Source organism: Schistocerca gregaria, chromosome 4 (assembly GCF_023897955.1).
Source record: "Schistocerca gregaria isolate iqSchGreg1 chromosome 4, iqSchGreg1.2, whole genome shotgun sequence".
NCBI classification, from domain to species: domain Eukaryota; kingdom Metazoa; phylum Arthropoda; class Insecta; order Orthoptera; family Acrididae; genus Schistocerca; species Schistocerca gregaria.
In genome coordinates this window covers 35,871,561-35,885,185 of record NC_064923.1, presented here as the reverse complement: position 1 = coordinate 35,885,185, position 13,625 = coordinate 35,871,561, and the positions used below count along the sequence as shown (strand labels likewise).

The 13,625-nt window shown below is 44.8% G+C and overlaps 1 protein-coding gene across 1 annotated transcript in view; it reads right to left on the bottom strand.

Annotated features, from left to right (window-relative positions):
- LOC126266735 (uncharacterized) overlaps positions 1-13,625 on the bottom strand; it is a 292,392-nt gene that overhangs the window by 90,543 nt on the left and 188,224 nt on the right. Inside the window, exon 7 of the mRNA XM_049971221.1 lies at positions 6,722-7,015. Within this exon, the coding sequence (XP_049827178.1) occupies positions 6,722-7,015 (294 nt within the window). The remainder of the gene's footprint in view (positions 1-6,721; positions 7,016-13,625) is intronic.

Sequence of the window (13,625 nt, the reverse complement as noted above, 5' to 3'; positions counted from 1 at the left end):
TAGAAACCTTTTATGTACTCGCCCACAATTTATAACGCTAACTCAGGCCCACATGAGGTAGGTGCGGGGTGGTGAGTATAGAACCCACACACCTCAGTGGTGAAATGTTGCTATGAAGTCGTCTGGCCTCTTACACCCGCCGGCTGGGGTGGCCGAGTGGTTCTAGGCGCTACAGTCTGGAACCGCGTGACCGCTACGGTCGCAGGTTCGAATCCTACCTCGGGCATGGATGTGTGTAACGTCCTTAGGTTAGTTAGGTTTAAGTAGTTCTAAGTTCTTAGAAGTTAAGTCCCATAGTGCACAAAGCCATTTGAACATTTTCTTACACCCAGCTGGGCTGTGTGGCAGGCTGACATTATGACATTACTATTCGTGACTGGGCAGCGGAACCGTGTCAGGGGCTGGTGTGGCTGAGTGGTACGAGTATGACAAGTGCAGGAGGGGCTGGCAGCTTGCCCCAGCCACGCTTAGTGACTGGAGCTTGCGCGTCTGGGAGGTGAACCCTGGCTGGGGTGCCTGGCGCTGGCTGACACTCAGTGCCTCAATGGTTGGCAGGGTCGCATTTCGACCCTCAAGCCAACAGTGGGTATGTAAGGGACATGACAGGCTGTACTGGCATGATGGCTGAGGCCCACAGTATAGCAGACACTTATTCACTGACTCACCGATTCGATGCCCCACCTGGCTGGATGACCAGTACCTGTATGTGCCAAAGCTGGTTGGCTGTGGAGTGGGCACGACAAATGTCACGTACACTGCGTCGATGTGTGGGTGTCACTGTGTAGTACTTCATCAGCACACTACGGCAAGTGACTCTCTTCCAGCAATATGCTTTTGCCTTTATCTCGCATCTGTACGCTCTTTCGCTCTTAGAAGAATCCTGCCCTCTGAATTCCTCCCACTGCTGTACATGGAACTATACTTCCTGATAAACAGAAAGAACTGTAGCACCCAAAAGACGTGGTTGGATATAAATCTAACTTTGTACAAGTACACAGTATCGGCGGATATCTAAATAATTACAGTTGAAATTTCCTGTCGTACATAGAATCCAGGCAGCCCTAGTCTTATTCGTGTTTAGTGTTGTTATCAAGCCTGATAGGGTATGTAAGCGACATGAAAAGCATCAAATGTTGAATGAATATTGTAAAGGACATGAATATGCGGCATACTTGTGAAAGGCAGCGTTGGCAGCACCTGATAGAGGTTGAAAATGTATACACTTGGTAGGTTGGTGGAATCGTGCACTAACTGGATCCGTGAGGCATTCGGTTGTAACAGTGGCTCGATGTTACACTGGACGCAAGTGTGAGGGGGAGTGTATACTGGTCGTGATGGTGCCGACCGTCTACTGCAATACTGTGCACACACCTGCACCTGCCCAGAACAAGTAATGAACTCCTTGCAACGTTCTGTATCATCCTGCACCAATGGTCAGAGACCAGCAGCAGCGAGACTATCCCACGAGTGGGTTACTGTTAACTCCACATAACAAACACTGTATTTCGAGCGTTGAGACGAGTGGGAAGAATACATTGCTGACAGATGGCATTGCACTGTGATGAGTGATGGTTCGCGGTTCTGCTCTACACCGTATGACAACCGTTAGTGAGTATGGGGCGACCTGAGAAAATTCCCGTTCTTGCTGTACTTTACAGGTGCACGGTGGTCTCATTCGTGCCACCATGATGTGGGCAGCTATCAGGTCAGGGCTTGCAGTGCCTGAAAGAACTGCGATGGCACAATAGTACGTTGTAGACATCTTGTGTCCTCATGTGTTACCGCACATGTGAAAATATCTAGGTGCCATTTTTCAGCAGGACTGTAAGAAACCGTGACATACATGCCACTTACAAACTTGAGCTGACTGTGGAAGTACTCCCACGACCAACAAGATCCGATGATCTGTCCCTCACACAGCATGTGCTGGGCCAGTGGTAGTGTCTAGAACATTGAGGGCCATTTACGACAGCTGTGGGAGAGGATACGACAGTTAAATGTCACCCTTCCCAACCGAATCCAGCTTGCATGCAAGGCAAAGCAGATTCAACGTCTTGCTGACACGTGGGCTCAAACTGCCAATTTCTTCATAAATTTGAAAAAACTTGGTCATATCTGAAATGACATTGCATACTTTTACAACCTTCAACTTCCTCCCGCCTTTCTGGATGCTTCACTTTCGTCGCCAATCAGCGCAGTCAAATTTTTACAGTTCATTTCTTACACATTCTGACAGTGTTTGGCTCATATTATTTGTAAGTGTTCATTTGCAAGTCGTCAACAATAACGTTTGTAGAATGAGATTTTCACTCTTCAGCGGAGTGTGCGCTGATATGATACTTCCTGGCAGATTAAAACTGTGCGCCGGACCGAGACTCGAACTCAGGACCTTTGCCTTTCACGGGCAAGTGCTCTACCAACTGAGCTACCCAAGCACGACTCACACTCCGTCCTCACAGCTTTACTTCTGCCAGTACCACGTCTCCTACCTTCCGAACTTTACAGAAGCTCTCCTGCGAACCTTGCAGAACTAGCACTCCTGAAAGAAAGGATATTGCGGAGACATGGCTTAGCCACAGCCTGCTTCTTCCTCATAGGCGCTAACAGTATACTGGTACGAGTCTGCACGTGGAAAACACGTAGGGATGGGGTGTGTGCGACACTATGCATGAGATAGCAATAGACAGTGCCTATTATTAGCAAAATTACAACTGTAGTTGACGTGTAGGTTCCGCACGTGATGTGTCTGTATTGGTATTCACTAAACTACTGTGTTATAAGGTCAGTTATTTACTGTATCGAATGCCGACCATTCTCGGCGGCTAGTATCATGTCGAGTGAGGCGTGAAATATTGAGTCAAAGGAAGCGTTCAGGTAGGTCAGGTTTTCTCCAGGAAAAATTTCGAAGGGAAAGTCGGGTAGTAGAGTAGTGAAAAGGTGGTATTTAAGGGTGTGACTTTGGTAATGGTGCCGGATAGCTGGAAGGAGGGATGGATATGTCACAACGAATGCCACTGATATTAGATTTTGCCGGGTAGAGCTCTATCCGTCGCGTGTTAACCGATCCCAGGCCTAGCACGTGCAGATGACAACTGCCAGTTCTGCCACCGATAAAACGAAATGTGAGCCTACCCTTTCAAAGTGTTCGTTTTTACCTGTAATCACTTCCTAAGGACAATAATCTGTAGATTTCTCTATGAAAAACAGGTAGAACTCAAATATTCAAATGTGTGTGAAATCTTATGGGACTTAACTGTTAAGGTCATCAGCCCCTAAGCTTACACACTACTCAACCTAAATTATCCTAAGGACAAACACACGCACCCATGCCCGAGGGAGGACTCAAACCTCCTCCAGTACCAGCCGCACAGTGCATGACTGCAGTACCTAAGACCGCTCGGCTAATCCCGCGCGCCCAGTTAGAATTCTGATGACCTTGGGACCACACGCATCAACTCTATAGGAGATACTGTGACTGAGTCCGCTTGTCACAGTAGCAAGTCTGTGGTGGAAAATAATTTTTAGGACTTTCTGTTTGGCAGAAATAATATGAAACACACCTTCAATCGCATGAAATTCTTCAGAAGCATACTCCCCCGTGGAACAGGATAGAGGTAGATGACAAAGTACCTTACAAGCCATCCAATGGCCTCAAGGCATTACGAATAGGAGTAATTCATTCATTCCACCAGGTGTACCATTGTTCTCTTCTCCACCGCTGCTCTCCTTTTGAAGCAGCTGTCAGCAGTTGAGGCAGGCCTTCTGTGCTACTGGACTGTTACGGCACAGAATAGCACGGTTTCCAAGCTATAAAACTTTTAACGGAGTTCAGCCACCATGATGTAAGATAGTATGGTTATGCCACGATTAGCAGCGGACCAGGAAGCACGGCGATGCAAGACAGATGGGCAGCACAGTGTGGCAGTGTGCAACTCTGCAGCAGCTGAGTGAGCACACGCAGTGGGAAGCACAGGGGGACAGCGACTAAGCAAAATAGCACGCATGCTCGACTGCGCGGCGGAATGACACAAGAACCAATAGCCACGGCTAGGGACAACACTCGTAGGCCAATTTAAGTAGCTGCTAAGCGTGGCAGAACAACGAGGCCACATGCGGTCATCGCTAGTAAACCGCACCTCAGAGAACTCTTTAAATACCGGAGCCGCAACTCCAAGTAGACAACGGTTCAGGTCGACGGGGACGATGGAGTCCGTGTCGACGACATTCCGTTCCGTGACGACGTTGTTTTAGTAAGTCCTGTCTCAGCTCAACCACGCGGTACCAGCCAGCCACGGAGTGCCGCAGAGCTGAACTCCACTGAGAACTTGGTGCTTCACACCAGCCAGTACTGACGGGAGAGCTGACGAACTGCCAGCAGACCAGAGACACTAGCGCTTCCAGACGATTCCTGACAACGTGCAGAGACATCATTCGCTCGACCCCTCTATAGTGCTATGAGCACCACGTTGGTATGAGTTGGTAGTTGTAACTTTACGTTCACTGGAAACCTCTTTTCAGTTACTTGGTATCGGGTAATGGATTCTGTCTTCTCTTTCGAACTAAAGGGGTCACACGACATTACCCATTGCCTGGCCAAGTGCGTGGGTAGCTTGGCCTTCAGTTTCTGTGTGCCTTCCTGCCAGTCTACAGCGTTGGATTCGCTTTTTTAGCATGCCGCTATATGCCCCTTAATCTATTAGCAAACTTATGTACTGCTCACGTTTACACAATTTGAAAGGGGAAGACCTCATATGGTGATAATCCTACAGTCGGATGCATAGTGGAGCTACAGGCTGCCGCCACATATGGTATTAGAGCGTCGCACCCATTACAACGACTATCCACTTAATAAGTTCACATTTTCCCGGTGATTTTTTGTACCTATTAGTTCGAAATCGAAGCCATAAAGCTCACAGGGGGAAGCATTCGTATGTTTAAGTTCATCATTCATTTTAATGTTGCGTGATCCCTTATGACCAAGCCCCAGCGGCCAGAGAGAGTAGCCATGTATATGTGAATTGTTGTTGCATGAATAGGTGACTCCTACTTTTGAGGAAGGACTCTACCTGAAAACATTATAGATGTAGTATTCTTTTCCTTGTGCCTATCTGTCATTCAACACCTCTCCTAAGTGGCTATATAAAAGATGTAGCACACGAATACACCAAACAACATCTGTTCTCATATGACTGCTTAGCTCGAGATAAGAATCACACCCTCACCAGGTTCGTGTTGTACCTACTCCGCCCATACAGCTGAGTGGTCAGCGCGACGGAATGCCGTGCAAAGGGGCCCGGGTTCGATTCCCGGTTGGGTCAGAGGTTATGTTGCCATCATCATCTCATCCTCATCGACGCGCAAGTCGCAGAAGTGGCGTCAACTCAAAAGACTTGCACCAGGCGACCGATCTACCGGACGGGAGGCTCTAGACACACGACCTCTCATTTCATTTTTATTGTACGTAACCGATTCTGGGAGATTTCACATTTATTCCTAGTGAGAGGACACAGATTTTACCCAGCCATATGCATATTAGCAAAAACCTAACGCACCCACCCGGAGAAGTTCCGGTTAAGTCCAGTACAATCAAAGATTTGAAAAAATGTCGATGTTATCTGCCTGATGAATTTTGGGATTTAAAGGGCGGTAGCCAAGACAATTTGTGAGTGTGTTGTAAAAAAATGGTTATTGTTGTAGAATGATACATTAGTGTTATGAAACATGTAACTGTTCGTGTTATACCATATGCAACTAATATTATGTTAATGTGAAAAAAGAAGTATGCGATTTCAATGTGTTTTGTATCTATTTTTTAGAAAATCATCAGTTTCTATCGTTTAATTACCAAAATGTAACATAAAAAATTCAATTTTTTTTCTGGCAATCATATCTGCATCACGAAACATAAAAAGCCAATGAAAATGTCATATAAAGTTACTGTACAATTTAAGCACTTTTTCTCAGTTTTCCACAAATGTGTTGACTTAAGTATCTGTCAGAATATAAAATTCGATTGTGCACTGTATCAGCAAAGTAAGGCAGATAAGTGCGATTTGAAAAAGACATAAAGCCAGAGGTTATTCATGTCGAATTGGACTTCTGGAAGGGAAACAGTAGCATATCTTCAATGGATCGTATGTGAAATGAGACCACGAGAGAATCTATGGGAGGAGAACAAAAAATGACAATTCAGTTGAACGAAGCAACTAATTTGGTATGAACACTCTTGGAGAATGAGCGAAACGATTTAAATGATGTCAAGCGAGAAATTGTTGTTTTAATAGGAATAATGTAAGACTAAAGTAATACTATGATATGCTAAGAGATTGACGCAATACAAGATGCCAGGAATTGCTTTCGTACTTCTGGGAGCTTTCATGCATAGAATGTGCTGATGAGTTATTATTCTCTCCAACGTAGACATAGTGAAACGATTATTGTGCTAAAAATAGGACATTAGGGTAAATACGAAAACGTACATTTATTTTTCTCATTTGGCGTCCAAGACGAGAACAGCCATGTGCAAAGAAAATGTTAGTACTAGTTACTTTTCAATATCTAAGATACAATATTCTTTACACCATAAATTTTAGAGCGAACACAGGAACAGTATAAGCCATTACAAGTATTAAGTATTTATGACGAATTTGTTGGTGTTTGAAGACGGTTAGAGTGAGTACAACCACAAAATGGAATCCCTACACAGATGCACGAGACTGACCTCGAGCCCATGACAGTGCGTACGTATCTCAGCATCGGTGTAAGTGTAGCGGTCCTCTTTGATGCAAGACAGTGCTAGCTTGCCGAACTCTGCAAGCAGCTTCTTGCAGTGGCCCGGCAGCTCAGAGCCGGGCGGCAGCTCGACACCTCTGCTGTGCAGGCTGCGGCGCACGATGCACTTGAAGAGGGCGTGGTGCACCTCCAGGGAGTCGGCCGGGAGACGTCCTCCCTCCTCCTCAAACAGCACGCACAGCAGCAGCCAGCCCAGCGGCCACGACGCCAGGGGGCGCAGCACCTGCAAACAGCATACAGCACGTGGTGGCCGTGTCTTCAATGTTGTCCGCAGCAATGCAACACGGGGTAGTGTTATCTACAGGGAACAAGGGCGCTGTGCTCCGTTCATTACCTTCAGATTGGTGGAGAATTATCAGTCTATTTATGAGGACTCTACCGTCAGTGATCATGTTGTTTTTCATCTTCATTTACGTACAGCTGAATGGAGGGTGGCACTTTCGAGTTTTTCTACACAGAGTTTAATGTAGCTGCAAGGAGTTGGATGGTGGCCAGATGTGACTTAAATTGAAATTTCTGTGTCGGAAGGACAAAAAGGTCTCACTGATCGTTTCATGAAATCAACTCCTCTCCACTACCAGCACTTTTCTGGAGGAGTAGGGAGGTCCTTTGAAAACACTTTGTGTAGTCGGTATCACGCTACAAAGAGATGAAGAATGCTGAAATCATCATCATCATTGAGAAAGGCGACCATAGTGTACATGGGAACTACCATGTTGTTTTTCATCATCATTTACATACAGCTTATCTCTATAATACGATTGAATCAGCTCGAAATTATTTCAGAGAGGATTTTGACTGAATGTGGTTTTCGACCTCCCGAGGCACAACATACATGATCTTTTATGCTCGACATATTCAGGAACAAAGCAGAGTGCAAGAGAAGTCTCTCTATTTAGTTTTCTGTTACCTGGAAGAAGGCCCTGATTCAGTACCTAGGTCTGCCATGTGGAACATACTAGTACACTTTGTGTGTCCTCAGCATTACATGGAACTGGTTCAAGCTGTTAATGATGGCGTATCTGGGCAGATTTTTCACAGTAACTCTGGATAGGGTTCGTTTCCAATCATTCAGGGTTTGAAACAAGGCTGTGTGCTCGCTCCAACACTCTTTTCAATGAATATGGCTTCCATGCAGTACGAATCATCTGGCGTGGAGATTAAAGTTTGTTTCGATGGAGGTCTCTTCGTTTTGGCAGGATAATCGTTCACAAAGACATACCGAGGTGACACACAGACTTACACAGGTGATCGAACTGCAGTATGACAATGACACTGCATCTCCTGCTCTAACACTGTCAGAGTTACAACACTCAGTCAGATGCGTTAAAATAGCATATGATCGCTTAGGTGCTACCGTCAGTACGTGAGAAACGAAGGCACTCCGACAATATTTCCCAGGATTCTAGACACAGCACTCTGGAAGGTTGAGCACTTTTCGTATCTTCGAAGCATTTGTCTAAATGGTGTACGTGCGAACAAGACACTGACGGAAGAATTGGGGCTACCCATGTAGCGTTTGGACATTTAATACACAGAGTGTTCATGGAGAAAGACCTAATGCTCCATACCAAACTTGTGGTGTACAGATGTGTTGTCATCTCGAAGCTCGTGTATGGCTTTTGGACATGGACACTATATCGCCGTGATGTAAAATTCTTGAGCTCCTCCACCAACAAAAATACGGTACATCTTGAACATTAAGTGGGAAGACTATGTGATCAGCTGTATGGTTCTTGAGAAAGCCCATCCAAACAGCACTGAGGCAGCCATCGCCACATATCAACTTAGATGGTTAGGTCATATTAATCGCATGGGTGTTACAAGTCTTCTTCAACAAATGGTTTATGGTGAATTCTGCTTGGAAACAGACTTTAAGGAGCCTCTTTGAAATTCTTAAAGGACATCATGATGACGACAGCTATAAACATTCGACCATAGTAAGCTTGTGCTGCAAACGTCTTACTGTGGAGAAACTCTACATCCACCGTTGCCAACTTCTTTGAAGCAAAGCTCCGCAGACATGAGGAGGCCACGCAACAAGAAAGAAAACTCTGTCACTTACAGTCTCACTCTCCTGCAACCATTCTGTGCGACTTGTGTGGACACATGTTTCATGCCAGGTTTGATCTGTTCAGCCACAAAAACACATCCATAAGTTTGGCTGAAATGCTTATTCTGTGCAGGAAGAAGCCGCGCATGCTTGGAATACAATGCGGCCGACATGGGATGAGAAGAAAGAAGGAATTGGGAATCACGGAAGTAGGGGCGCATTTAGAGTTAAAAACAGCATATTTGATACACCAGAGGATCTAGGAGGTCAGGACTACGAGCAGTCCACTGCAGCTCGTGGCCAGGGCCAGAGGCAATTAGCAGCCTTGCAGGTCCTCTCTAGATCAACATCACACTGCACTGTCAGCAATGTGAAGATAGACTGGGACACGTGAGGTGCAACAGAACAGGCATGTTTTTTATTCAGATAAAGTGGACATGTTAAAGTGAAAGTAGAAGAAAAGAAGGAACGGAGACTAGGGATTGAGATTCCATCAACAACGAGGTCATTAGAGTTGGAGCACATAGATGGGGAGGGCAGTCCAACACGTACAGTTTCAAAAGAACCACCTTAATGAAGTAAACCCGAATTTTGTTTCGTTAGGGGGGGGGTCATCAAGAAGATGAGTTCACATCGAAACAACTACAGCACATCGCTCAGTACTGGAAATTACTCACGAATGTCTTCTAAAACAATTTATAAACGGTACTAACATCATAATAGGACTTTAAGCTCTGTTCTCATAGTTCGTCATTGTTGTTGTTGTTGTTGTGGTCTTCAGTCCAGAGACTAGTTTGATGCAGCTCTTCTTGCTACTCTGTCCTGTGCAAGCTTCTTCATCTCCCAGTACTTACTGCAACCTACATCCTTCTGAATCTGCTTAATGTATTCATCTCTTGGTCTCGCTCTACGATTTTTACCCTCCACGCTGCCCTCCAATGCTAAATTTGTGATCCCTTGATGCCTCAAATCATGTCCTACCACCCTATCCCTTCTTCTAGTCAAGTTGTGCCACAAACTTCTCTTCTCCCCAATCCTATTCAATACCTCCTCATTAGTTACATGATCTATCCATCTTATCTTCAGCATTCTTCTGTAACACCACATTTCGAAAGCTTCTATTCTCTTCTTGTCCAAACTAGTTATCGTCCATGTTTCACTTCCGTTCATGGCTACACTTCATACAAATACTTCCAGAAACTACTTCCTGATACATAAATCTATACTCGATGTTAACAAATTTCTCTTCTTCAGAAACGCTTTCCTTGCCATTGCCAGTCTACATTTTATATCCGCTCTACTTCTACCATCATCAGTTATTTTAATTCCTAAATAGCAAAACTCCTTTACTACTTTTAGTGTCTCATTTCCTAATCTAATTCCCTCGGCATCACTCGATTTAATTTGACTACATTCCATTATCCTCGTTTTGCTTTTGTTGATGTTCATCTTATATCCTCCTTTCAAGACACTGTCCATTCCGTTCAACTGCTCTTCCAGGTCCTTTGCTGTCTCTGGCAGAATTACAATGTCATCGGCGAACCTCAAAGTTTTTACTTCTTCTCCATGGATTTTAATACCTACTCCGAATTTTTCTTTTGCTTCCTTTACTGCTTGCTCAATATACAGATTGAATAACATCGGGGTGAGGCTACAACCCTGTCTCACTCCTTTCTCAACCTCTGCTTCCCTTTCATGCCCCTCTACTCTTATGAATGCCATCTGGTTTCTGTACAAATTGTAAATAGCCTTTCGCTCCCTGTATTTTACCCCTGCCACCTTCAGAATTTGAAAGACAGTATTCCAGTCAACATTGTCAAAAGCTTTCTCCAAGTCTACAAATGCTAGAAACGTAGGTTTCCCTTTCCTTAATCTTTCTTCTAAGATAAGTCGTAAGGTCAGTATTGCCTCACGTGTTCCAGCATTTCTACGGAATCCAAACTGATCCTCCCCGAGGTCCGCATCTACCAGTTTTTCCATTCGTCTGTAAAGAATTGGCATTAGTATTTTGCAGCTGTGACTTATTAAACTGATAGTTCGGTAATTTTCACATCTGTCAGCACCTGTTTTCTTTGGGATTGGAATTATTATATTCTCCTTGAAGTCTGAGTGTATTTCGCCTGTTTCATACATCTTGCTCACCAGCTGGTAGAGTTTTGTCATGACTGGCTCTCCCAAGGCCGTCAGTAGTTCTGCCCCTGGAAATGTCCTACAATTTAAAACCTGATTCCTAAATCTCTGTCTTACCATTATATAATCTATCTGATATATTTTAGTATCTCCAGGAATCTTCCATGTATACAATCTTCTTTTATGATTCTTGAACCAAGTGTTAGCTATGATTAAGTTATGCTCTGTGCAAAATTCTACCAGACGGCTTCCTCTTTTATTTCTTAGCCCCAATCCATATTCACCCACTATGTTTCCTTCTCTCCCTTCTCCTACTGACGAATTCCAGTCACCCATGACTATTAAATTTTCGTCTCCCTTCACTACCTGAATGATTTCTTTTATCTCATCATACATTTCATCAATTTCTTTATCATCTGCAGAGCTAGTTGGCATATAAACTTGTACTACTGTAGTAGGCATGGGCTTTGTGTCTATCTTGGCCAGAATAATGCGTTCACTATGCTGTTTGTAGTAGCTTACCCGCACTCCTATTTTTTTTATTCATTATTAAACCTACTCCTGCATTACCCCTATTTGATTTTGTGTTTATAACCCTGTATTCACCTGACCAAAAGTCTTGTTCCTCTTGCCACCGAACTTAACTAATTGCCACTATATCTAACTTTAACCTATCCATTTCCTTTTTTAAGTTTTCTAACCTACCTGCCCGATTAAGGGATCTGACATTCCACGCTCCGATCCGTAGAAAGCCAGTTTTCTTTCTCCTGATAACGACTTCCTCCTGAGTAGTCCCCGTCCGGAGATCCGAATGGGGGACTATTTTTCCCCCGGAATATTTTACCCAAGAGGACGTCATCATCATTCAATCATACAGTAAAGCTGCATGCCCTCGGGAAAAATTACGGCTGTTGTTTCCCCTTGCTTTCAGCCGTTCGCAGTACCAGCACAGCAAGGCCGTTTTGGTTATTGCTACGAGGCCAGATCAGTCAATCATCCAGACTGTTGCCCTTGCAACTACTGAAAAGGCTGCTGCCCCTCTTCAGGAACCACACGTTTGTCTGGCCTCTCAACAGATACCCCCCCGTTGTGGTTGTACCTACGGTACAGCTATCTGTATCGCTGAGACACGCAAGCCTCCCCACCAACGGCAAGGTCCATGGTTCATGGGGGGAGGTCATTCATCATTACCAGTATCATTCACGATTTAAAAAAAAATATTACTTCACTCTAAAGTTACAAGATGTGAAGCTTTAGTCAGAGTATAAAACTGTTCACTGTCGTTTTGTTCCCTTCTATTGAATTTATCGTCAGAGATAAATTGGCAACTGCAGCTTGTGATTTGTCTCTGAAGATCCTCGTCACAAATGGGGAATGAATAAGTGGGAATAGCCTTTCAGCCTCAAAATGTTAACCAAAAACCGTCATGTCTTGCTAAAAATATGAATTTGTTAGTGTTGGATTGATAAAAAGTTTATTGAATTTAGGAATAACAGGAAAATTATTTTCCTCTGTGAGTCGGCAAGTACACTGTTGTATAGCTTAATTTCATCAAAAACTTTTCTGGTATCGTCGAATTGACATTATTTACAAAGCAGATTTCTTCAAACATGGTGTTACAGTCAGCGTACGAGCGATGTAGCACAGGATCTCTGAGGTAGCGATGAAGTGGGGACTTTCACGTACGACCATTTCACGAGCGTACCGTAATATCATTAACCCGGTAAAATATCAAATGTCCGACATCGCAGCGCCCGGAAAAGATCCTGCAAGAACGGGACCAACGACGACTGAAGAGAATCGTTCAACATGACTGAAGTGCAACTTTTCCGCAAACTGCTGCAGATTTCAATGCTGGCTCATCAGAAAGTGTCAGCGTGGGAACCATTCAGCGAAACATCATCGATGTGTGCTTTCAGAGCTGGAAGCCCACTCGTGTACCCTCGATGACTGCACGACACAAAGCTTTACACCTCACTTAGGCCCGTCACCATCGACATTGGACTGTCGATGACTGGAAACGTGTTGCCTGGTCGGACGAGCCACGTTTAAAATTGTATCTAGCGGATGGGCGTATACAGGTGTGGAAAGAACGTCGTGAATCCACGAAAATTCCATGTGAGCAGCGGACTGTTCAAGCTGTAAAGGCTCTGAAATGGTGTGGGGCGTCTGCAGTCGGAGTGGTACGGGATCCCCGATACATGATCCTACGGCTCTGTGAAGCGGCACGTACGTAAGCATCCTGTCTGATCACTTGCATCCATTCATGTCCATTGTCCATTCCGACGGACTTGTTCAATTCCAGCAGGACCATTCGACACCCCACGCATCCAGAACTGAAACACAGTGACTCCAGAAACACTCTTATGAGTTTAAAGACATCCGCTGGCCACGAAATTTTCCAGACGTGGACATTATTGAGCAAATTTGGGATGCCTTGCAACGTGCTATTCAGAAGAGATCTGCACCCCCTCGTACTCTTACAGATTTACGGACAGCTACGGTGTGAGCCACTCCAGCACTACTTCAGGCATTAGCCGAGTCCACGTCACGTCGTGTCGCGGCAGTTGTGCACGGTTGCTGGGATCCTGCACGATACGAGGCTGATGTAGCAGTCTCTTTGGCTGTATACAGAACAGCCGATTTGAAG